General features: G+C 40.6%; 2 protein-coding genes across 6 annotated transcripts in view; one reads left to right on the top strand and one right to left on the bottom strand.

Annotated features, from left to right (window-relative positions):
• The window catches only part of shn (schnurri), a 58,309-nt gene that overhangs the window by 20,281 nt on the left and 11,838 nt on the right, over positions 1-26,190 (bottom strand). For 2 of the 4 annotated variants that reach the window (NM_206091.2, NM_001273954.1), the window contains exons 1-2: positions 22,309-23,311; positions 6,718-6,774 (exon numbers count right to left, since the gene is read on the bottom strand). In NM_206091.2, the coding sequence (NP_995813.1) occupies positions 6,718-6,774; positions 22,309-22,339 (88 nt within the window). In that variant the 5' untranslated portion in view covers positions 22,340-23,311. Of the gene's footprint in view, positions 1-6,717; positions 6,775-13,833; positions 13,891-22,308; positions 23,312-26,190 lie in introns of those variants that run through there. The other 2 variants (NM_057375.4, NM_001273953.1) reach the window with 2 other exon arrangements.
• CG13229 (uncharacterized protein) overlaps positions 24,908-26,190 on the top strand; it is a 32,903-nt gene continuing 31,620 nt past the window's right edge. For both annotated transcript variants that reach the window (NM_001273952.1, NM_001273951.1), the window contains exon 1: positions 24,908-25,159. The gene's annotated coding sequence lies outside the window, so the exon portion shown is untranslated. The remainder of the gene's footprint in view (positions 25,160-26,190) is intronic.

Below are 26,190 nucleotides of genomic sequence, written 5' to 3'. Positions count from 1 at the left end.
GATAATAACAAGATAAAAGAAAATAGAACATACATTTACATTTGTCTGTTGTTCCAGTAGTACGGAATTAACACTGGGTATTCGCTAGTCGACTGCACACAATTTTCCATTTCTTCTGGTTTCTGTTGTACTTTGCTGCGTATTTTTCTTAAGCGAGGGAAGCCCGCCCGCAAAATGTGCTATTGTTATTGTTGCTCTTGCTTTTGTTAAATAAAACCCAAAAAAAAAGAGAAAAAAGAAGAAGAACGCATAAAGTGAGCGCCGCGTTCTTGGCTTATTAGATCAATTGGTTTTGCATTTTTTGCCTCAGTAGTGTTGCGCTGCCTTTTTGTTCAGTTTATTTATACAATTTATATTCTATTTACCCCGCTCCGCGCAATTTTCAGCGTACAGTTTTTGTTTGCTAACTTATAGTGGAAGATTGTTTTTGGGTTGGGCAATTGCAGAACGCGCGGTTTCAAATTGATTTTGGCTTTATAGGTGTCACATTCAATTAACAGCAATTATTTTGGAGTAGTTTGAATGTTATGTATAAACTGGAGGAAATTGTGCAAAATATTGATTATACATTTTAAGTGTGTATTAATTTTGTATTATAAAACACTTAACATATAGTAATTGTGTTGCATTTTTATTGAAAAACTCGAGTTAACAATAAGCGCACCCATTGAACTGTTAACAAAATCAGTTCGATATGGATATTAATTTGTGGCAGCCGTAAAAGCGTTTCATAAATCACGTTCCCCTTTTCCCACAGCCATTAAAAATCCATCTACGATAAGGACAGCGAATTGCCCAAAGAGCTTGACAACAACAATGGTATCAGAAACACTGAAAGTCCCCCGAAGTCTGAAACTTTCTGTGCCAAATCGAACGGAAGCGATTCGATAAGAACTATCACCACACAAGCGCTCTCAATATGGAAAATCCATCATACATACATACATACATAGGTATGTATGTGTCAATATATTCCATGCCATAGGAATAGTTTTCGATGTGTGCTCAGATGTACATTTATTTGGACAGTTGACGTACGATAACAACGCTCAGCACTTGGTCGCCGATGATATCACGAAGAAAGGTAAACAATCTAATCAATAAACACAATCAAGCGAGAACGAGTGGTACGCACTCATCTATTAAAGCAATACGTATATACATACATATACACGTAGACGAGTCTACATACGCGTAGAAATGTACACGAAAAGAAATTGGACAGTGATTCCGACACATTGTCATATCAAACTTGAGTCCATCCAGTGACATCAGATTTATATTTTGAAATTATTATCGTGCAATAAATTTTTGATAAGATTATGAAGATTTTGATAGTAATCATAAATAAAATGATCTGTCCAGGATCATCGTTTTCACAGTTTGGTCCATATATGTATGTATGTAAATAGTGTAGAAAAGATCCAGATCTAAAATAGTATTGCATGACACCCAGTATAACCACATAGCTAAACAAGTATCTGAAGTATCTCTAGGTGCATGCATTCGGTATCCGTATCTGTGTAATACCAATTGTTGGTACTCGTGGTCGAACTCGTACGATTAATCGAACAGGCGACGCTGCCACATGCACGCGACGATTGATTACAGCAATAAAACGTCTATCGCATCGATTGATTTAAAAATATAAACCCACACACACACAAACACACACTCTCAGTCACTCGAAGCCATCCCAAATGATCGGCAATTGGGCTGCACGGCAACAATTAACCGGGCATCTGTGTATCTGTGCGCGCTGCGGTGTATCTGTGGCAGTGGCAAGTATCTGCGAGTCTGGCAAACATAAATAGGCACAAGTGGCCGGCCCCAAAAGTGCAGCAAAGGCAACAACAACAGCCAGCGTACGTCGCCCCCGATGGGTTCTTACTCATTCACGCATTGGGTAATCGATACACTCGCAGACACACATGGAGAAACGCTGCTCAGCCGCCAAATGAAACCATTAAGCGCTACATAAAGCAGTCCATGTCGGGGGAAGTCGGGGCCAAGCGCGGGTCAAGGGGGTGCGGAGGGGCATGGAGAGGGGCTGGGGCGACGCTGAAAACATTGCAACCAGAAGCTACGATCGCCAGTGCCGCCAAACTGGCGACAGTGCTACACAGGCACAAAAATTTTCACTCTTGTGAATTTATCAATTGAATTTACAATATCTTAAGGCTTGAAAAACATACAAGATACATAAGTATAAAGGTGCAAATGTAGATACATATGTATATTTGTAACCTAGATACATAAGTATAAAGATGCAAATATAGATACATATGTACATTTTTGTAAGTATCCAATGATGCCACTTAGAATTTCTGTGATTTAAGTTATCATGTTAAAATCAAGATATATTCCCATTATTGCTGGATTTTCTCTCAGTGCACCAGTGTGGCTCCAAACTCCGGCGCAGACAGACAACGCAAACAATCAGAGAGCTGGGCAGCAACAACAACACGGCGACGTGATCATGTCTGGCCCGTTCAGCAGTTCGTTCAGCCGTTCAGCAAATGTTGGCGACGTCGTCGTCGTCGTCGCCGTCGCCGCTCGGCGGCTCCAACTTTGTTATTATTACCGCTCGTGCACATGCCCCCAACTGCCCACGATTCGATGTTGCCGCTACGCTGTCCGCAGAGCAAACAGGTTTGACCATTCACTTGAACCGCTTTTGGGAGTCGCCAACCAGGAGGAGGAGGTTGCCTCTCCAAGCGATGGAAGGGGCTGTGCCAGGGGAGTTCCAGAAGGGGTGAGTAGTGAGGGGCGGTGGTTGTCTTCGTCATCGACATTAAACGTAATCAATAGAGCGAACTTCTTTAATTGAGCATCGGCAAAGTGCGAGAGACAAAAGCGAAGCGACAATCAAAACTAATTGAATGCACAGAGCAAAAAAAAAAGATATTATCTGATAAACGACGCAGGATTGATTGCCTTTCGGTAGGATCACGGAGAAAAATATCTACAAATTTTAAAATCTATTTATCTAAAAGGCAGTAAGTTATCAATACCTTTTAAGATTTAGATTTAAAATCAAGAAATATTTATAGCAGGCTGATTTTTAAAGCATAACTCTTAAGTGTTGGAATCTACAATTGACATGTTTTTATTATTTAAGTACAATAATATTGGATATATGTTAAGTTTTACCAATTGTTACCGTGTGCAGCATTAATAAGTAGCTTATCCTAAACCGATTTCCGTTTCACATGCATGTAATTGCATGGCACATAACAACCAGCCTAATTACGCATTGCATAGTTATGGGCGTTATCGATTTTGGAAGCCGCTTATACACACATCCAATGCCAAGTTGATCAAACCGGACCATGTGCGTCTATATTGGGGAACCACTACTAGTCGGTTGCCATGGGGAAACTCCGGAGGGAGCACTTCTCTGATGGATTTGGGAGTGCCCCCGACATTAGGAGTAATGCTTCCGTCGATCGACGGAGTTTCCAGTTAAGAACATGCGTAAGTTAATTTTGAAAAAAAAAATAACATCAACAAAATGCGTGAAAAGTGATGAGGATTTTGAATTTCAACTGATTACTTATCAAGAGGTTCAAAAATTTTAGAAACTAGGGAAAGAGTTTCTGTTAAAGGGAATCCCCTAACCTACAAATACATATATCTTTCTGGTTCGAGAACTAGCTTAGAGTATTTAATGTAATTGTTAATTCTAAAAATATATATATATTAATAAACCATATACAATCTATTGATTGAATTGAAAACATCTTGCAAGCGTAACTAGAAAAAAGTATCTCATTCACCGCGTGTATATAAAACAGATTAACAAATCGTCAAAAATAATCGACAACGAATTAAGAAACCACTTGTTGGGCGCTAAATAGAACATGGCACTATCAGGAGATAAGCTAATAATGTTTCTAAAAAATCAGAGCTGATTTCCAAGAACATCATTCCCATCTGAGCAGTTCGATCCGCACTATCAGTATGTGGCCTTTCCGCGGAAAGGCTATCGCGATTCGTTCCAGAGTTTCTTAGTCAGACTGCCTGGTGGTGGTGGTGGTGGTGGTGGTAATGGTGGATCCAATTCCGAGTTGAAAGTGACTGAATGCGTCAGCATTGAATAAATAAACGTGGACGCCCAGACCTTAGTCAACTGCCAACTACAAGTTTTCAACGTTATATATATGTATACATAGTGGGCCCAAACAGAACTGACCGTGTGGAGCTTTCGGTGTTTGGAGCCGCTTAACTTGGCCATTAGACGATTGTCGATTGCTCATTTGTTGACACGCAACACTGGCTTTTGGCCGTTGGCAGTTAGCTGAAAACTCGGCGTGAGTAACACATCGACGGCTTAGGTGGAATAATCAGCGAAAAACAGCCGCCCCGTACGGATTTCAGTTATTTTAGTTTATTTGCCCAACCTCAACATTGTCAAATAACAACAATCAGAAAATGTCCCAGAGGGACGCAAACTATGAATCAAGTGGAATTTACATAGTTGTACTCAATCGCAATTAAGAAAATACGTAGCTGTTTTGTAAAAGCTATCTAAAGAAATGGCAATAGATACTTGTAATAGTTATAATAATGGTCGTGGGGGCTATTAAGAAACGTTCAAAGGAGAGGCCTATAATCAATCTAGCTTATTATAGTTAGGGTACTTTAAATTCGTTAGTACCCGTTTTCCAATGTTTTGTGTACACAAGTCGAGAGTCGATGCCTTTGGCTTCTGCTGCTGTTGCCGCGGCTGATTGGGAATCGCCAGTTTGGCGACTGCTTGCACAGCTACAGCTAGAGATACACACTCTCGGGGGCCAGAGATACAGATACAGCTACAGATACAGATACAGCTACTTCTGTACACATTCTTCGGCACGACGCTTGTCGGCGTACTTGTAGCGTCTATAAAATCGCTTTATATTAAGCACCGAGAGCAGTAAATAAAGCGCAAAGCGCGGCGATCGCAGACGAGCGACGCCAACGAAAATATGCCGTGGAATGTTCAGATCTCTGATTGTCGCCCATACGCATATATCTATCTCTTAATCTGCAACTGCAAAATGAATCTGTATCCGAATCGGATTTTCTTGGCTGTAAATGCTTGGGCTTTCGGGCTTGTTGTTGGCCACATCATGGCCGCATATTTGCATACGCCAGCAGCTGTTTATAGTTTCACATGTCAGCTAATTGAATCGGTTACCTATGCCTGCTTTCGGCTTTTCTACTTTTCTGCTGGCCCAGACATCACCGAGACAGCTTAATCACTTGCGTCAATGGATTTTGCTGGCTGCTTACCTGGCCGGAACGAAATGGTTGGTACAAAAACAGAATATGGCCAGATCAGACGGTATGGCATCATTATGCTGTGCATCAGAATTTCCCGGGTAAAACCCATAAAATCATCAATAGACCCGGCCAGCAAAGGGATATAATTCGGGGCTTACTTGGCCACTTGACTTGACGCACTTAAGCCTGGCGCTAGGTCAATAGCAAAAGGGCCTAAATCCCCTACAGGTCAGACTTTTCGGCTGGCAGCAATTAAAAATGGCACGGCAGCAAATTCAAATTACAACCATGTCAGGTAGTTCTATAGATGACCTAGGACACTTCTTGTGAAAATCCTTGCCACGTTTTTCTTCACACACAAATGTATCTATGATCTTGTAAATGGGATATAATTGTAATGGTGTGTCTAGGACACTTTAAATTTGCTTAGCTTCGGTTTTAGCAAACTTCTTCAAATCAGTTAATCTTTAAATAGACTTATATTTCCTTTTAAATAAGAAAGCCTTTTATTTTCGTATCTGCAAAGGTAAAGCTCTAGCCCCTGCATTAACTGATATCTTTATTATTGGTATCTACGTCACGTTCGGGCTTATCGAAATGAAAGTGAAATGCTGCTGACTTTGGCAAAGTATCTATAATCGCATAATCTTCTCAGATACGCTTGCACACACACATATTAAGGTACGCAGATACTTTATTGTTACCGATTTGTACATACAGTTAAATTCAACTGCCTGCTTCGGTGGTACGAGTATATATATGTATATGTACTACAAACTCTGTCGTGAATCACGCCATTTGGCCTTATCAGCCCAACGCTCATCGGCTCTATTTCATTACTTCATGCCTATGTACAGGGCACGCACTTTATCAATATTGCTAAGCACTCGCTTATGTATCTGTGAGATTGCTTTGTGCTTGGCACCCATAACAACTGTATTAAACGCCATTCGACATGAGTGGAAGCCCATCTGCTTTCCCCACTTCGACTGCCCATAGACAAACATTACGTTTCCCCCCGTTTTTTTTTTCCCAGGAAACTTTATTGATACCCGTAGACCCCGTGAAGGTCATTCCTATATCTACGGGAATAATTCCCTATCGTAGATGTTAGAGATTCGATTGAAAACTATAATGTGCCTTTGGCTAATAAATATGCGATAGCTGGCAACAGATTGCCAGCGTTTCCTGATTCATCGTAAATAAATTGATTGAGTTATCAGGCCAAAAGCTAAACAAAAAATAAGATTTACACTACACACTTGGAAAGAATGGAAAAATTGAAATGGGAAATTAACGCGAAGATATGCGGCTGATCAAAATTTATGTGTGGTAAATCCTATTTGTGAGTCATGGTTTTTATGTGACATCATTTCAAAATCAAAAGAATTAAAAACTTTTACTGATTTGGAAAATATTTGAGCAAGTTTTTAAGTGATTTCAACTCACCTTTTGTCTTTTCTCGCGCCGTTTCCAAAGCACTCTTGCGTGAATTCACAGTAGATTCTGAAAATAAGAAACATAAGATATATGAAAATATTCGTATAAAATGTACACATTTTCAAGTGCATTTTCAATGCTATATCTGAGACAAAGCTGGCCCGCAAAACTGCCGCTGGCATTTCACTTGGTGACGTCAAAAACGAAGGCCAGGAAAATACCAATACCAGGGAGTGGGGGAAAATCGAAACGAGGAAAGCACATCTGACACACAGATACACATTTATACACTTCATAGTCAATAAAGTATTCAAATGGCGTGGGGGAAAAACCGAAAAGAAGCAGAGCCAACTGTTGCCAATTTCCCTCGATTAGGGAGCCGGGGGAAGGGCGGGGGGCAAGGAATAGGAAAATCCAAACTGGCGGCAGACGGAGGCCATCAAACCAAGCTGAAAATCCATTTCATTTCCAACCAAAATGTTTACCAGCCAATTCGGTTGCGCTCTTTGCTAATTTTAAAATAGACACACGCTTTGTGGGCGAATTTCTTTCTGCGCGTACCGATATAATTTGAAATATTTTGCTAAATTTCAGCGCAAAGTGAACGTGAAAAACGCATTGACGAGTGGCCAAAAATACCTCGAGATGCTGATGCCAATTCGTGGCGAAATTCCCAATGAAGGCACCAGAAATACACCGTTTCCGATGAAAATCTTTCCGTTCCGATTTTCCCCACCAGCAGCTGCCTCAGACATTCGAATGACGCACTTTTCCGAATTGATAAGACAGTGTGTAGAAAATCAAGTGGGAATGACTTTAATTGTTATTATCAAATTAAAACTCTACATTTTACGTCTTAAAATAAACAATATTTTTCGATGTTTATAGACTCTTCTCTTGGTGTCGGGAAGTAACCCACTTGGAACATTTAATAACGATTGTGGTTTCTTGAATGGGTGGGTAATGCTGACTGCTTATCGGTTGTGGTCAACTTTATAGGATACATGTTGTAAGCCACTCGAGCTAAATCGCCTCGAGTGGCTGCACTTTGAACGCATCAGCGATAAGCCAAGAATTTCAGATACTCTCTTGAAAGCCCGTGCCCCCGTAAATATGCAAGCCAAATGGGCTAGAATTTCAGATTGTGCTGAAAGAGTCCGAAGAGCGAGATATTGAGGAACAAAAAAAAAAACCTGCATGCAAATTAAAGCAGGCACCAGGCAAACAGCAACAGCGAGGCAGGCCGACAGGCAGCGCACAGCTGACTTGTGGCCAAGAAACCTGGCCAAGTGCAGAAAAATGGAAAAGAAGTTGGCCCAGGTAGCCGCGAAAGCCGAGAACCCGAGAGCCCGATTGCGCACGCATCTCCTATCGCATCTGCAAGTTTCAGCGTTTTTACCACCTGCCGCACTTGTTTATGGCCGCGACTTGTTGGCGACCAACTTTGGCTTTAGCTGCGGATTCTCCTCTTTTTTCCCCGCTGCCAAAGCGGAAACATGCGCATCAAGGCAGCAGCAGCAGCCACACGGCGAGAAAAAGTGTAGCAAGTATAGAGGTAAATGGTCCAAACATAGGTACCAAATGAATTAAGAAACCTAATGAACTATGAGTCATTTACTTCAAATTCAGATGCATTAGGTTCAATGAATACTTTTCGAGCAATTTAAATGCTTTAATATGACACTTAAGCTACCACGTTTTTTTTCTTCGTGCACCGCAGTTTGAAATTGGCAATGTCGTCGTCATCGCCTTTTGAGCCCCTTTTTCTTTTGGCTCTTGCACCAGGTTGAATTATTTTTGCTCGAGAAAACTGGTTACGACTTGCAACCAGTTTACCAGCTTATTCAGTTTATTCAGCTTATTCACTAGTGAATGTGTATATATGTGCATGTGTGTGTGTGTGTGATTGGGGAAGCCTCTCATTCGCGCGGTCTTCGCTTTTATTGTTGCTGGCTCACTAATTGCTGGCTCGAATGTTTATAGAACAATTAACATTTGCGGCTCATTACGCATACATTGGGGCGCATGAGCTCAGCCAGCTGAGAAGCGATTCAATTCGATGCGATGCGATGCGATCATAGCCAGTGGGGCGTATGAGTAATGTGCCTTCTGGTGCTAGGAATACCGAGTACTGCCAATGCAATGATTCAGCCATTTATTGTTGGCGTTTTATTTGCCAAGATGTGTTCTGTAAAATTTTTGTTATTATAAACAAACTTCAAGATTGTTTCCAGATGAGAAAGGGGGTTTTTCTTCCAAACATTGGTCAACTTGTAGTTTTTAGACTATTAAAAATGATGATTAATAGAACGGAATATATGTATAAGTACATACTAATAGAATTTTGTTTATTCATATAAATTAGTTTCAGGGAATTCCCTTTGCCCTTTTCATTTGCGACAAAGGAAATGCCTTAGAAGATTGGTGCCAGGAACTCAATCAACAGATGACAGTTTGTAAAAAAAAACACAAAAACCTGGGACCGAAGCTCGGTCATAAAAATTCAATTGGAAGCGACGGAATATTGCATATCGGCCTACGCTAACATACTATACAAATATATATATGTATGTACATACATATATTCATGAGTACTCACACCCGCAATCGTTTTCAGTTTCTCGTCGTTTTCAATTTCATTCGCAACTCACTGCGTGACGTATTTGCCTGTTGATTGCGTAATATCTATTGCTGCTGCATTTTAATTTCATTTATTTCAGTCGAGTTTGAACACCCTGTTCTCCGAATATCGCCGAAACAAACAATAAAAAAAAAACAGGAGCGCAAATACCCAAATATAAATTAATGGCAAATAAAAGTGCATTTCGAGCATTTTTTTGCGCCTGCCAATTTTTTGCAGCTGCTGGCACATTTTATTAAAGACAAAAACAATGCCAAAAAGATGTAGAAAAGAATATGGTTATGGATATGCACATGGGCCCCCGGACAACCGACTTTGGGCAGCTGTTCAAGTTGGCTCTGTGACTTTAGCGGGGTCTTGGATATACATACACATGTACACATAGATATAGATACATATGTATCTGTGCATTTGAGTATCTAGAGTGCGACCCACATGGAACTATTTGCCTAACTATGCCAAGAATTTCGCCCATGTGCGTGTGGGACTGCCACAACCCAGAAGTGGTAAGGGGTAAGGGGTAAGGGGTACTACACAGTCGTAGCCCGACAATTAAATGGCTCTGACTTCCCAGACATGGTGAACAACTGGAGCAGAGTGCTGGAATTCCTGTGACTCGACTTTGTGGCTGCAGCATATAGCAATTCGGTTCTATCTTTGTATACTAAAGTGTCTACTCAACGGCATTCGCCTTTCAATTGTTTTATTTCTCCTTGAAGAACTTACGCCACAGAGGATCTTAGTTGTCCTGAGTGCAGCACTTTAATATGCATTTTCGGGGAATAGCTAATACCAATAAGACCAGCAACTCGAGCAGGATTTACCTAACAAAGTTTCGACTTCTTCAAGAGCGAATTTCGAATTCTGTTTGTTAGTTTTCAGTCTGGCGTGTTACACTTTATTAAGAGCTTTTGCATATTTTCTGAACATCCCTTTCGAGTATTTAATATTCGGATTGATGAAAGATTTAAGAGTTAGAGTTAAAAGTTGTGTAGTTTAGAGAGTAGATGGTAAATTACTAAAGTTGAACCATATGCATGTATTTAAAAATGGCAAAGGTGTGTTCTAATTTTTTTTAGAAAATTTTTATCTCTAATTTGCGAGTCCATAAACTTCCTGGAAATTTTGAATTTCGCTCATATAATTGGGCAACAAATCGGAATTCCCATATCGAAATGATTAATTAGCACGAATACGACAAAAATGGTTCAAGCGGCAATATCAATTGAATCATATGTATGTGTATATTTATTTATATACGTATATGTAAATATAAAAAGAGGGCGTGGGTGGGCAAGGACATGTGACTATGCAAATGATAATTGGCGGAAAAAAGAGATAAGGGGCCTAAAAAGTCGGAAGACTGCTCGACTTCAAGTGATAATCAACAGCTGCTAGAAAACTATTCATTTAAACAAGTTGTATCTATAGTTCAATATATCGACCGAATAATACCTTATCTTAAAAGCATTGATTACTTTTTCCCGTAAAGGTGAATAATTAAGAGGTAGGAGGTATTGTTAAATACGCTGTTTCAAATCATAAACTACATTCTTATACATATTAAAATATTACATGTTTTTGGCTGATTATTATTGAACAGGAATGTATATTATATGTAAAATCGAACCAAGCTTATTCTACAGAAAACTAATATGCTCTATTGATTTGTAAGCACCAGGTATAATATTAAAACATCACAAATCTGTGCGCTTCAGCACACTCATGCAATCAGACATACATACAATACAATACATATACCATCTAAATTTATGCTCGTCTAGTTGAATGAGCGCAAAATGGAATGCCAAAACGCTGACACCGCAATTATCAAAAGTTATTCACTTTTTATGCTTAATTTCCTTTGAATGGTGCCCACTCTCTCTTTCTCGCTTCCTCCTCCCTTTCAAGTGCTTTCAGCGTGCGCTTTCAATTTGCCGATCAACCGTAAAGAGAGGGAATTCCCTGGTTGAAAGCAGAAATTGAAATTGAAAGAGAGCTTTTTGAGCAGAATGTACATAATATATTCAATCCATTTGTTGTTCCTAGTCGGCTGGTTGGTTATTGCTGTTGTTGTTGGTCGATTATCATTAGCGTTCGTTGTTGTTGTTGTTGTTGTTGTTGTTTTTGTAGTTCGTGCCTTAATTGCCTAGTATATGTTTTTGCCTCCGTTTCATGAGCGATAAGATTTCACGGGTACTTTTTTTTTCGTTAGTCGCCCGATTAAAGCTGTCTCACTGTCTTCATTAGATACAAATTATTAGAAGCATGGGAACAAACGGAAATCGGTTAAAGTTCAAGACTTTCAAAGGGGCAAGTTAATGGCACTCGATACTTAATTAAAAACCTTACGATTTTTCAGCAATATATATAATCTTTGAGTTGAATTTGCTAACTTTAGTGGTGCGTAGCCAAACTTTTTTAGTTGTATTTCAAACTTTTTTGTAGTCAGAGAAAATTCTTAATCCAAAACCAGTTAGGAAAGTTAAATACAGGCTATATTCTGTATTCCTTGCCCTTATCCCAGCAATCGCAATTTCGAGCTGGCCCTGTTTGTGCAGAAATTTATCGCGTCCTTCGGCTTGGGGGAAAAATAAAAAAAAGGGCCACAACAAGTCGTGGAAAAATAAATAAAGATTTATTTCTCGATCTGCGTTAACATAAATTACAGCTCACCACCAGCCAAAGCACAAAGCAAAGCCAAAGACTTGGCTAAAATCACACGGACATACACCAAGACGACTACGTCATAGCCATGGTAACATTGTTGCCTGTTGGCCCGCGTGTGCTTGTGTATATCCATTGCCATTTCGGTTCTGCACAGCGCTTGTATATGTATCTGCTGCCCGGCGAAAGATACTAAGATACAGGTTCCAGCGAAAAATAAAAGTATCTGTTGCTGGCAACTTCGAAGCATCGAAGCATCCTGGCAACGGCAACAGCTGCCAACTTTCGTGTTCGACAAGAAAAAGGCGCAAAAACGAAATCTGTCTGTCTCTGTGTGTGTGTGTGTGTGTGTGTGTGTGTGTGCTGTTCCCTGTGTGTGTGTGTGTGTTTGGGACAATCCTCAATCAACTGCCTCCACACCTTCAACAATGTCTGCTGTTGCTGGTACAGTGACACTTAATAATGAAGATTTTTGTAATATGCTATTAATATTAATATTAATATTATGCTTATGAATCAAATTGAAGAATTCGCGTTCTTTTCAAGCAACAATGCTTAAGAGAATACTATTATTGTAAAAACAATACTTATTGTTTAATTGTCAGATACTTCACTGTATCTGTAAGATACGCGTAGCACTTGACGTTTTGCTTTACTTTTCGGTTCTCTGTCACTCGCTTTCTCGCTCCGATTGTATCTGCAGCACGAGCTTGTCGCAAAAGGGGGCGTGCGGTGGGGTTGGGCGTGGGGTTTAGCTGTAAGTGAGTGTTTGAGTGAGCAAGGGGAAGGGAGGGAGAGAGAGAGAGAGAGATGGCTGTGCGTGAAGCGGTCTATAAACAGAATTCTAAATGCTGGCGCCTCACCGACGTGCCCGACGTGCTGGGCGCACTACGTGCCACATTCGTAACGTGACTTCCTTCAATAAATGGCCCACGGTGCGAAAGAGAGGGTCGGCGTGTAAGAGAAAGACGGCAAGAGAGCAAATTTGCGGTTCTGTCGTTTAATATAAAGTTTTGCAGGGCCCAGCCCCCCTTCATCTCTCCCCCACCCCCCCCCCCCCCCTTCGCTCATCATTGTCTTTCGTCCCCCCTTAACTTTAAATTTATTTTCCCAGAATCCTGTTAGCTGAAAGCTCTGGGCAAGTATTTTACATAAGAAAACTTTTGGCGGGCTCATTTTTCATCGGAAAGCATAATATTGCTACAACGAGTAATTCAAAGTTGAGCGGAATATTCTCGTATATTGGTTAGACAGAGAGCTCCTCCACCCCCACCTTCCTCCTCCGTTCCAGGTCCACACTTTACGAGCATTTCGTAGTTTCAATTGCATCCCGGGATTGTATCGCTTTGAAAACGCCGCCGTCGCCAGACAACAAGACGACATCGTCGCCAGACAGTCGCAGTTGGAGATGGCGACGTTGCCAGTTGGACGGTGGATTGCACCATCACCATGCATGGGTCTTTAACCCAAAACGCAGCCGATCAGTGACACACCGAGAAAAAATAGCAGATCAAAGTTACGCATTGATCGTGTCATTCGTAATAGCTGATTATAATAGCCCCTGAAATCTGATTCATTACCAAGTTTGTCACTTTCAAATCAACAGAGGAAACCAAGATACAACAAGTTGGATACACAGCAGATAGCAGATACAAAGTGTAGATAAGGATACAAGAGTCACAAGATAGAAATAGATGGCAGATAGAAACCAAAAATATGCGTGACAAAAGGTGTAAATGCCAGATACTTAAGTATCTTCAAGGTTAAAAACGAAATGAATAAGTCTAAATGTTATTCAAAGATTAATTGTGGCTTACTTTTACACACTTTTCAGAAGTAATAATTTTTGATTAGAGTAACACTTGCTTTTTAAAAGGCGATATAGCTTTCATTCTTGTTTTTCGCTTATCTAGCATGGCTTTTGAATCAAAAGTGAATTTTTTCGAATTTTTCGGTAGGTGTGTAATGTTTTCTTTCGGTGCACATGGTTGGTGCTATCGATGATGCCCGATTTTGAACTTGAGAGTGGCGACCCTCTTCACATCGCGCAGTCTTCGGTCGTGTGGAGAACCCTTTTGTTCCCGATGAGCCGGCAAACCCGTCTCCTCCACTAGTGCAGACTATGCCCTCGCTCTGCCTGAATATCTCCTTCTCTGTCTCGCTGCCTGCGATCCTGGCTTGTTTATTGTTTTGCGCTTTCGGGCGTTGAGTGGTTGCCTCAGTGGTTGTGATTCTGCCTGATTCTATCCCTGGGCAGCCACATCGAGAAGCAACTACCTGACGGAGTAACCTTGTTTACCTGGCTCGCCCCCTCTCGTTTCCCCTCCAGCAGCCGTCTCTTTCTCTTGGCCTGGTCTACTGCATCGTAATCATATTTGAGGTGCACATAAGGAGTATATTTCAACCTGCCCCTGATGCTCGCTTTTGTTTGTCTTCTGGACTTTTGGGGGCACTTAACTTTTTTTTTTATCGGAAATCACCTTTTACGCTCTTCTGCGAATTTCGTTTCGATGGGTGTGTTTGTGTGAGAATTTATGCTTCAATTTCATAGATTGCTTTTCCTTTTCTTGCGGGGAGAGGATGTGTTTGATTTAATGCAGTACATTTGTTGTAAATCGAAGGATTATTAGGATTTTTCTTCTATAGCTGGCCAAATGTATATATGCGTATATTGCAGTCTTGCAAAGTGACCTTTAAGCCAATTTTGGCGTCCCAGTTTGACTGAGAATTTCTGGCTTCTCATTACCTGCCGCCTGTCAACCAAGTGGGCGAACTCAAAGTGAATACCAATTGCAATTAGGCATCGATTTGCGAGCAACATGCAGTCTGCCGAAAGCACCAAAATCGACGTGGGCAAGCAACAAATGTGCATACGTGCTGATAATGTATTGATTACGGCGATTAATCACCCAACGGGCCAAAATGAAATTCCAAGAAATTGGCTGCGATAATTTGAAGTTAGCTCGGCTGGTGAGTAAGATAGAGCCCAGCGAAATATAAAGGCAAAGATGATATAAAAACCCGTTTAAAAATGGCCAATAGGCGGCGGGGTTCGAGCGGTGCGAAGCTAAAAACTTGATAGAAACACACTCGCACAAACGCAAACGCCGTCAGGTGAATCATCGGCCAACAACAGTGCACCACCACTACCTGTCACTCAGGTGGTTCTGTGTGCTAATATTTGGGCTTGTTGGACGAGTGGGTGCGGCGGCAGCACCAACAGCACCAACAGCACCACCAGCACCACAACCAGCACCACCGCAGCTTCGAGAGCGATTTAATAAAGTCTTAAGCCAGGCTATATCGCAGCACCACCGCAGGTCGAGTGACGCTAAAACAGGTTAACAATGCCAGAATGTGCTTTTATTGGTGCATTGTAAGGCAGATACACAGAGACAAATTGTTGGGTAACTAATCAAAGTGGTATATTCTAATTTGATGATCTATCTAATGTAATGACAAATGAAAATACAGCCAAAGATATTATTCATCCAACTTTGCGAATTTGGTTTAAGATACTAAATTCATTCAGATCTTTCGAGAATCTTCCGTAGGCCGCCTTAAGCATAATAAGCCTTGCGAAGATACACGCAACTAAAAGTATCTGAAGGATTGGTAAAGATCTATGAGAAAGTGTTTGAACGTAAGTTGCACAAATAGTGCTTAAAAACGTTTGTTGCAGTTAAGAGATACTTTTTCACAGCTTATTTTGAATTGGAATTTAAATAAAAAAGAATTTCGATAACCAATTATACTCTTCAAAGTGATTATGCACAATTACACCTTAATTGCATTAGTTTGGCTTGCATTGTCAATATGTTTTTTTTTTTTCACCGTGCACCTAAGCAGCCAGTTAACTGCAACCACTTGGCTGGCTGGTCGGTTGCAGCCACAGTCGCGTCACTTTGGCCCCCGTGGATGCCCCAAAACCAAAATGCGAACCAAAATCGCTGCCAAAGTGCGCGCGTGTTTGTCTCTTGTTGTGTCGGACTTTGGGTTCTTGGGCCCAGTGTGTGTGTGTGTGTGTTTGTATTCGTTCTTTCGTGAGCTTCCCCCATATTTCTGTTTCTGGTTCGGTTTTCCTTCGCTTTCGGGCCAAAAGCAGCAGCAGCAGCAGCAGCAACAATATGCATAAACGTTGGCCAAGTCGAGCTGACGACGCTGAATTTAACTGAAACCGGTATGACGTGATGCCGGGCTTCGTTTTCTTGGTTTTTGTTTTTGTTTTATTTTTTTCTTTTTCTGCTGGCTTTATTTATGTGTGCTTTATTGTTGCTCTTCTCTGACTTTGCATATTTGTGTTTTGTTTGTTTTTGCTTGTGCGCGTTTGCGTAGACAAACAGAAATTAGATGAAAATGAAAACGAAATAAATATCATAGAAAATTTGTGTTTTTAGACTTTTTTTTTTGTGTTGTGACACTTGACTGAACGATAGTTTTCTAAAGAAATTTAAAATAACGCCTATTTGGGCAGCTGATTTGTCTGAAATTTTGGTTGTATACTCGTATTTATTTACAAAGATAAGCGAAAATGCTTGAACTTGGTGGCGAATTTAATTACTTAGTTAAAGTGTAGATATATGTATATATATAGTTGTTTAACAAATATAAACATTTAAAAATAGCGAAAAGAATAGCGCAGAATGTTTTAAAAGCTTGAGAATCTAGAAATAATCAAGTTTCTAACATTTTCATGTATTTGTGTTTATGCGAAGTTTATGCTTCTTAATCGCTGCTATTATCTTTAAAGAATATACTCATAAATAAGCGATACTGCTTCAAGAATAATGAGTACATTCAACTAAAGTTTAGTTGACTTCCCCCGGCACATTATCTCAATAAGCTGGCCAAGTTTGATGAGTTCGCATAAACAACAAACGCATTGACCGTATTTAGCATTGACCTATGCTGCGGAAAGGTTATCAGTCGCTACGAAAATAAACAGTTCACTTCACTCGTAAAAATCAAGTACGTAATTGGTGATTTCCACAAAGAGTGTAGCCATCAATTTGAATTAATTGGGCATTCTGTGAAAAGGCATTCAGATTGAAAACGAAATCTCTGTTCATGATCCCCGGGACTAAGCTTTGTTCATTAATTGGTGTTTGAATTAATAGGACTTGGGGAGTTTTTTTTAGAATGCATACTAGTCAGAAATTATTTACACGTTTCAGTTGCTCAAAATTTAATGGAAAATCCACAGCATTAATTAACCAGGCGAGTTTGCTTTAATATTTCGCTGACTATTCAGCCGCAGCTGCCGTTCGCCCAAGAATGGCAATACTTTATAAATTATGCACTTCAATTACAAGGGAAATGCTTTCCAGCCAGCTGTTTCAATAGAAAGGGTCGCCAATCCAGGCAGCTGACGTAGGAAACGCCACTTTGGCGGCTTTAGGATGCGGGAACATCAGGGAGGTCATCATCCAGCACCGCAGCCCCATGACGAAGCAATCGAGAGAGATACACGAACGAATTCCGGCACGTCCTTAGGCAACAAAAACAAAAATTGTATTAGGTTATCCTTGCCACACTCACTCACTCACACACACAGAATACAGTGTGTTTAGCACAACCATTGTGGGTCGAAAATGGAGCGGAGGGTTGAAGTGGAAGGCAAATGGCCTTTCACGGTCGTTGCCGTCACTCACTCACTGTTGCTGTGGCCCTTGTTGTTGCTAGTGAACTGCTTTCAGCCACAGCAACAACCTCGTACACGGAGAGAAATTAGTCGAGTTCATTAATACTTAATAAGGAACTTAATAAGGAACAATTTTTACTTAATAAGGAACTACTTTCTACGAAAATCACATAAACCAAAAGGAATCTTAAGCACTCATAAGCTTTTGCTTTAAATAGTTCGAGTAGGTTTGAAACGGTTTGAAAAGTTTTACAATATATTGAAATTGTTAATTTGACCTTTGAACTGCATGAACTGTATAATTCGAATATTTCAGAAACCATTGCCTATTTTTATACACCTTTTAAGATAATTTTAGTCATTTAGTATTCTACTTTTGCTTTCAGTGCAGCAGCAACTTACATTGGCCATAGTCAAGCCAACAAGGCTCGCACCCATGACACATCGGGTTGTTAAGGGGGCCAAGCTCACGTTTCCTTGTCACACCCCCCCCCCCTTTTTTTTTTCCAACATTTTCCACCATTTTCCCATCGCACCTTCTCTTTCACTCCGTGACGCTCTATCTCACTCATTGGTTGCCTACTCATTTGTGTTAAGCTCGTCGCTACCCAGCAGAGTTTCTAAAAACGGGTATTATCAACGTGGCTAGGGAATAAAGCAAGTTCTCTAAGTAATTACTATCCATAAGTGGGCAGCAAAAAAATAGATTCTCAGACTAAAGTTTGAACCATAAGAATATGGATATACTATCAGTTTTCAATACTTAACATTTTATTAGCCCAACAGGAATAATTAAGCCTGTTTGTTGGAATTCACAGGATAATTTATAAATTAGTTGATATACTATAAGAATGCTAAAATGTATCACATTTTATGGGGTATCCTCAGCTCGCTTCATCTTGGCCAATTCCCGAGTGGTTGGTTGACTTGGTTTAATGTTCGCCTTTCTGTGGCAACGTCATCATCCCCATAACCAACACCACCACCACCCCCAACGCCCCATCTTCGGCGTCATCATCATCGTTCAATGTTCGTTTTATTGTGGTGAAGTGCTGCTGGCGTCGACGGCGACGCCGGCTTCTCTGCTGCCAGCTGCCCCACAAAATATACAAAAACAAAAAAAAGAAAAAAGCAGTGGCTGAAAAAAAAAAGAATCCAATGTGCGCCCGCAAAAGCAAATAAAACTTTATCATTTGGGGAAGCCCTGCGCTTTCATAGACTTGCCTTGAATGTGTGGGTGGTGTGCATGTATTTGGGTGATGAAGAGGCTTGCCAGCACACTCACACACACACACACACACGCACATGAGTTCTGCCTTGTTTTTCCCTTCTTTTTTTTTGCCAGCTGCCAACTTTTCCCTTAATTTCTTGTTTTTATTTTTTTTTTGCTGTTTGCCATTGCCCTGCAAATACATACGTTTGTTTGTAAGTATGTACGTTTTTCGTTCGGTGTGCCAGGTCCTTTTGCTACAGGTATGGGGTTTTATTTTTGCTCAAACTCATAGGTAAAGTTGGGCCCTGGATTTCAGTTCACGTTTATTTATTTCCCTTTTTATTTTCGCTGCTTTCCTTGTTTTCCTTCCCGTTTTTTTGTAATTTTTTGGTTCTTTTTGTTGCCCTCCCCGCTGCCATGACCTTTTTAGTGGTCGAGAGGGGGCGGTGACAGAAGAGAGAATTTTCTGGGCGTGGCCTAAAAGGCGTCCCAGGAAAAGTTGAAGTGTAGTGTTTGTTTACGGCTATGATATGGCCCAAAAAAGAAGGGGCTAACCAATTTGGCAGATTGGGTAAACTGTGACTCAGGAAATTGTATTCGTTTAGGGATTGTTGCCTGATTTTTGTAAATTGTATTGGATTAAGCCAGGTTAGTAAATAACTATACCATAAAAGCTATAATGTTAAGTTCATGAATCATTTAATAATTAATAAGGATAATAATCTTTAAACACAAAGGAATCAATCTATTGAAACGATTTCAATTTGAAGCCAAATAGAGCTTTCCCTTCTAACCCAACCAGTTAATCCCGAGCTACAAACGGAATCAGAGCAATCATCAAATGGATATGGGCTTCGTTTAGGCCACACCTAGACCTACATAGGCAGTTACTAGCTAGCACTTGAGAGGACTCCAAACACGAAGCCCACGCCCTGCATCACTTCCTTCCTGGCTGCCATAATGAAAAGCAACCCCTCTTGAATGGCAAAAACTACGCAAACTAAAGGCTTTTCTTTTTCATTCGAAAAGGAAAATGGAATGCGAACGGGCCAAGCAAAGTTGCCAAAGGGAAACAGAAACAAAGGTAGCGATGGAATGAAAATACTCTCAAATAAAAGTGCGGGGAAATGCCAGCCGCAGGGAGTGGGTGGGATTTCCTCACCCAACTCCATTTCCATTTCCATTTCCATTCCCTGGTCTCTAGTCCCCCGCCATAAATTATCCGCACAATGGCCCAGAGCCAAGGCAAAAGGCAATGCGAGTACGGTTCCGAGAACCCTGAGCAAAGTCTATTTTAATTTTGACGTCGTTAGACGAAGGCGAAAAGAGATTACGGCCAACTCGCTGGCAACGCAAAGGCAAAGTCAAAGACAAAGACAAAGCCAAAGCCAGCTTAAGTGTTTCGGCCCAGCTACCCAACCTCAAAGATCAAACTCAAACTCAAAACCCAAACCCATACCCATTCCTATTCCCATTCCCCCAACCATACTCAAACCCATACCCAAAGTCGTCTGCATACCAAAACCAAAACCCATCGGCAGCTGGAAGTCAAGTTGGAGCCAAACTCTTTGAGCATGTTGCGCCTGCTACAGTGGGTACTCCATGGAAGGACGACTTTCATGTTAAAGGTTTGATGATTTTGAAATATATTTAAGAAGTATTTCAAATAATCTCTCTCCAAGTTGCCAAGTATTTTCAATTGGTCATGGTTTACAAAACAAAATGGTTGAGTTAAAGTCTCAACAACATTGTTTAAAAAGTTAAGTTGTTATTATTGTTATTAAAACAATAATATTTCGAATATAAATATTTATAACATTTCAGCATAATTGGTTTAAAATGCTATAAAATAGTTTTAATATATTTATTTAAGAATGTTATATTTAATTACTGGTTTATTGTTTCAAAAGGCGAAATAAAACGCTCACGTTGTGACATATTAATTAAATCAAGTTCAATAAAAAAAAAGTGATTGATCGGATTGAATATATTCAATTACTGGTTGCCTAGTCGGTTTGGTTTTGAAATGAAAAGTAAATTCATTTAAAGCATTTAGCTGCAGCTGATGGAATGCGCACTGTATCCGCCCAGCGAGCAGTACTTGGCATATATCAAAAGCCAGGCAGCACACTTGTATCTCATTTGGCAAAAGTATCTGCGGATGTCGCGGGTTGGGGCGGGCACAAGAAAGTATCTGGCTTTTTAATAGGTTCAAATTGTGGCATGAGTAACGCAGCGCACAGAGCAACTTGACTAACAGGCGGCGTGACGTGACGCAAAGTATCTCGGCTATAGCGATTGTGGATGTGCAAGTCGAGTATCTGTGACTGTGCGCCTTTTGTATCTGTATCTTTGTATCTGCGTATCTGTGAGCTAGGCTGCCTGTTGAGCGGGTGAGCTGCGCCAAAAGTTCATGACGCTGGCTGAGCTTGATTTTCAGACCATTTTACATGGGGCAATTCCGATTGCGACTGGCTGGCAAACAAGCTGCCTTGTTTGCGTCTGTTTTTACGTTTTTTTTTTCTTCTGTTTTTCAGCTTCTCTGCTTTTCACCCGCTTTCTGTTTTCCTTTATTTCAGCTCTCTGTTTTTCCCCCTTTCTTTTGCCCATTTCGTTTGTGTTTTTGTTTTGTTTGCCGCTGCCCTGTGAGTGTGCGTTTGTTTGTGTGCCTGTTTGTTTGTTTGCCTTTTGTGTGCGCTGGGGGATTACGTAAGGGAATCCCCAACATTTTGCAGCGCGCGCGCCAACGCAACTGAATTAAAATGATAAGGGGACTGTGGGTGGTTGGGCGTGGGCGCAATGCAATGAAAAGTGACTACTGACGCTGTTGTTTCATGTTTTATGCATGCCCTCCCTCTCTTTGCTCTCGCCCCGTCCCTCTCTCTCTCTCTCTCTCTTGCGAGTGGAGCACTCATGGCACACAAATAATAATGCAAAAAAATATATATCTTATAGATACAGCCAGAGGTTTCGAGTGGGGGCGTGGCTGAATACTACATACATTCTTAATTACATATTTTTCCCTTTGAGCCGCCAAGAAAAAATCACTGCACTTGACGAGATTCTTTGAAGCTCTGAAGCAAGGACTTACTGTCTTGCCATATGGCAGCTGTGAAACTCGTCGTCCTTGAGCTGAAGCCCAATTTTTTTAAGACCGCTGGAGTTCTTTTAATAATCAACAAACTACTTGGAGTGAATTTGTTATCAAGAACAAAGCAGTCAAAGTTCGATCTTATAATAGAACCACTAAATATAAAGATTCCAAAGAAAAGTCAGCATAGAAATTGTGGATATTGGGTCCCTTTTCCTTGTAAACACTTTATGGAAACGTTTGCAAAATAGCTTAAAATCCTTGAGAAGAGGCAATTTCCCGGAATTTCGCTGGCATATTTTCGAACTCACGCTTGATTTGAATAATTAACAGGAAAATGTACTTACTGCCTCGACCGCTGCCCTTGCGTCGCGCCATTTTCCCTGCTTCAAAGTTGGTGTCCCGTTTTGGCGCTGTCCGCTGTCCGCTGTCCCGTTGTCCTTTTGCACAGAACAATACTGCTGGAAATTAGGATCCTTGCGCTTGACTGATGTATATTTAATCAGAGGCCGCCTACCCGCTGGCACGCCCACTTGCGACACTGGTTCTGGTCTGTTTGTATGGCACAACAGCAACAAAGCTTGTACGTGTGTCGACGTCCTTGACGCACACAATGACAAGCGTCCTTGTTTGTCTGAGCGTATGAGCGCGCGCGTGTGTGTGTGTTTGTGTGTGTAAGCGAGTGTATGGGTGTGTGTGTGTGTGGCCTGGTTCCCGGTTCGCTGGTATTTGCCAACTAGACAAATAGAGGAGCCATGATGTCCAAGTCCCTGGTATTATCCTGATATGCCGCTTGCCTGTCGACCTGGTGGAGATTGCAACCCGCTGGCTGGCATCGCTGCTATCCTGCCCAAGTCTCAGTATCCTTGGTTGCTGTAATTGTGCTATATAAATCCATGTAGGCGTATCCTCTGCTCGCTGTGTAAAAAAAACCTCAATTCGGAAATGTTCGGTTTGATATGCCGTTCCTTATTTTTGTTGTGGTAGGTTTTGTTTGATTTGTATTACTTTTGACAGACCCTGCGTATACGCAATATTCGCAACTAAATCGCGCGCGCCGCGAATTCTTTCAGTTTTATGTGCTGCGTGTGTGTATGTATGTACACTCCTTATCAACACTGTTTCATCCGAGGGCCTCACTTTATTTCATATATATTATATATCTCTTTCGAAATATGCGCTATATGGCTGTTGCGGAATCTATTAATAAAACGGACATGTTATTCACCATGCGTTGCGATTTGACTTGATTTGATTTCGTTGCTGGCTTTTTTGCGCATTTACCGAGAAGTGCGAGAAGCGCGCGAAAACGAGAGGCGTGCGTCGACGTCGGCGTTCACGGACAAACAGAGCCAGCGAGAATCCGTTAGGCCCCCAAAAGCCAAAGCCAAAGCCAAAAGCCCGAACGCCAAGAGCACACCCAAAGTGAGCTCTCTTTTGGCGCACAAATGAGAGAGCCAAAGAGCGACGTAAGTGGCTTTCAATTCGACCAGCCGTTTCGTTTCAATCGAAAATCGCCTTTCAACTTGTCTGTTTACCTTTTTTCTTTTCCCACTCACAGAGCAGCGAAGAGAGTTCGCTAAGAGAGTCGCCTTATCAGTATTGTGTGTGTGTGTGTGTGTCCAAAGCTTAAATGCCAATAGCAGGAGCTCCAGATGATAAGCGTTATTTACTTGGCTTACCTGCGCTGTGATAATACCTGGGTTGTCTGTTTTATCAGTTTGCTAATTTACATTTTTAAGATTATCCACACAATTGATAAAAAGGTAATACTTTTCTAAGCCTAAATGTATGCAATATCAAAAAACAACATGGTGCTTCAGTGGAAAAGCATTGATTTAGGCGATTTGATAAATTAATTATAAGGAGTTGCTAAAAATATAAACATGTCATTATAATATATTTTAATAATCATAAACTTGGTGGGACGAACACACAAACCTTATAAACTAGCTGCTGCAACTCGCAGCGAAAATAACGAAGATAAACATTTAATTCATGGTTTAAAAATTATTCTAAATTATAGATGAAGTTTGATTCTAAGATATGTACTCTGTTGAAACACATTTTAATTACTGCACATAGAATCGTATCCATTCCAATGATAGTAATGTTTCGACTTAATTTAATATTCATATGCATAAAAATAGCAAATTCGATGAATTAAATGAAGACGTTTAAATGAAGGCGTCCTATTCTTTGATACAGCCATTAATGTTTCCGATTCATTTAAGGCAGACACTTTGGGCCCAGTCGAAAGCTGTTCGAGCCGCAACGCCTCGTAACGCCTGGTGTCGAAAGGCTGAAATAATGCGGCTTCAAAGGAAATTAAGTGCTGGCGAAAATATGTACATATGTGAAGAAAAGAAGAACATATCGCAGAACATTGGCGATGGCGATGTCAAGTGGATGGGATTTTGGCTGACAGCTGTGAGAATTCCCAGCCAAAGTGACAAGTAAAAGGCGTGGCCTTGAGCCTCATTTGCCAGCCCCAAAACGCCAACGGCCGCCCTTCAATTTAAATTCATATGGGAAGATATACGATGTTTGGCCTAAACGACTTTCAATAAATGTGGTTTGTTTCTTTTAAGAATTTTCACAAATCATTGATATTTATTAGAGCCGCACGCGTGACCACCCTAATCACATCACTCATCCTTATGTTCAGAGTTAACCCCCCTGCACCCCCCCCCCCCTGTGTTATACTATGCTCCATCGTCAATGAAAACGAATATATGTACTATGTTCGAACAGCTGTTCTTTGTTTACAATTGGCGCAGGCGCCCAATTGGAAATTGTTCGTGTGCGTGTGTATGTTCGCCCGGCTAGAAGGCCTTCCAGTTCCAGTGCGAAAGCAGTTCGAAACTGGAAGCTGGAAGGAGGGGAAATTCGTGGTGCCGAACACTTTGGCGCCAAATGAAAAACGTCCGTCGGAATTTCACTTGCAGTCGGAAAATAACAGAGCGCGTGAAAGGATCACAGTGCGGATCAAACAGACCGGTCTGTTGAAAAGTCAGGGAAATCCAGTTGAAAAACGAAAGTAACAAAATTGAAGAAAAAAAAAAAATTATTTACAAGCTGCCTCATAAAAATTCCACACATCGTTTCAAAAAAGTGTGTTTGCTACATACTTCTATTCTTCTATCTAAACAGAACCATTCCAACCAAATAAGCCAGCAAAAGAAATAAAACGCAAATGTGAGTGCCATAAAAATAATGTTCAATTATCACCAAATTTAAATATCATCAATTTTAATTTCCATAAAATGAACAAAAGAAACCGCAACGGGTGTCTGAATGAAAAACTGGCGCAAAAAAAAAGAAATATTATTCATACCTTCAATTTGAGTGGAAAAGGGTTTCAGAAATATGTTGTTTTATTTGATATTAAAAGAGTTTTTTTTTCCTGGGAATCTATTTAATTTGATTGATGATTGTTCGTTTGATGTTACTAATTATTTTTACGCCTTTGTTCTCAAATATGACATTAATTTGTATATTGTAATTTTTGTATCGGAATTCTTTTAGGTTGGTAAACAAAATAATTCAGTTCAATGACGAAATTTTTTCGTAACCTTTTATCTTTGGTTACTGGGGTGAAACAAAAGGGTAAATAGCGTATAATTTGAATATAGGACGGCTTTTTATTTAATTCCACGATTTCATTGTACTGCGATTTGGTTTCAGGCTATTTTGTATTGTATGATCTTGAATTTGTGAAATGGCAAGGTATCTTTCATTATGGAAATTTGGCAAAAAGATAAAGGAAACATTTTAATATTCAGCTCTGTATTTTGCAAAAATAATTATTACGTTTTATTACGTTTACGGTGGCCCAAAAATCATTTGATTTTAATAATTATAATAGACGTTTTTGAACTTCCAGCGCTGCGAATGAACAAGCATTATTTTCCCTTATCCCATTGATTAAAAGTAGTAAAATAGGAAATTCATTGTTCGCCATGACCTTTTATGTTTCGGTAAATGGCGGTAAACTATTCTAGTTCCGTATTTCGGACCACACAAAAATGGCTGCTGTTAAATGTTCTGTATTTAATTGATCATATGCATAACGAATGGCGTTCCCGAGGAGTCTGAATGCGATGCCCCCGGCTAAGTTTGGCTTTCTTTGTGTGCGTGTGTGTGTGTGTGTGTGTGGGTGTAGTACTTGACCACGCTTTGGGCCAAATGGGAATTCGGGCGAACACAAAATATCAATCTGAAAGCGG

This window comes from Drosophila melanogaster, chromosome 2R (genome assembly GCF_000001215.4).
Source record: "Drosophila melanogaster chromosome 2R".
NCBI classification, from domain to species: Eukaryota; Metazoa; Arthropoda; class Insecta; order Diptera; family Drosophilidae; genus Drosophila; species Drosophila melanogaster.
Note: the sequence above shows the minus strand (reverse complement) of the source record. Positions and strands in the feature narration are given on the sequence as shown.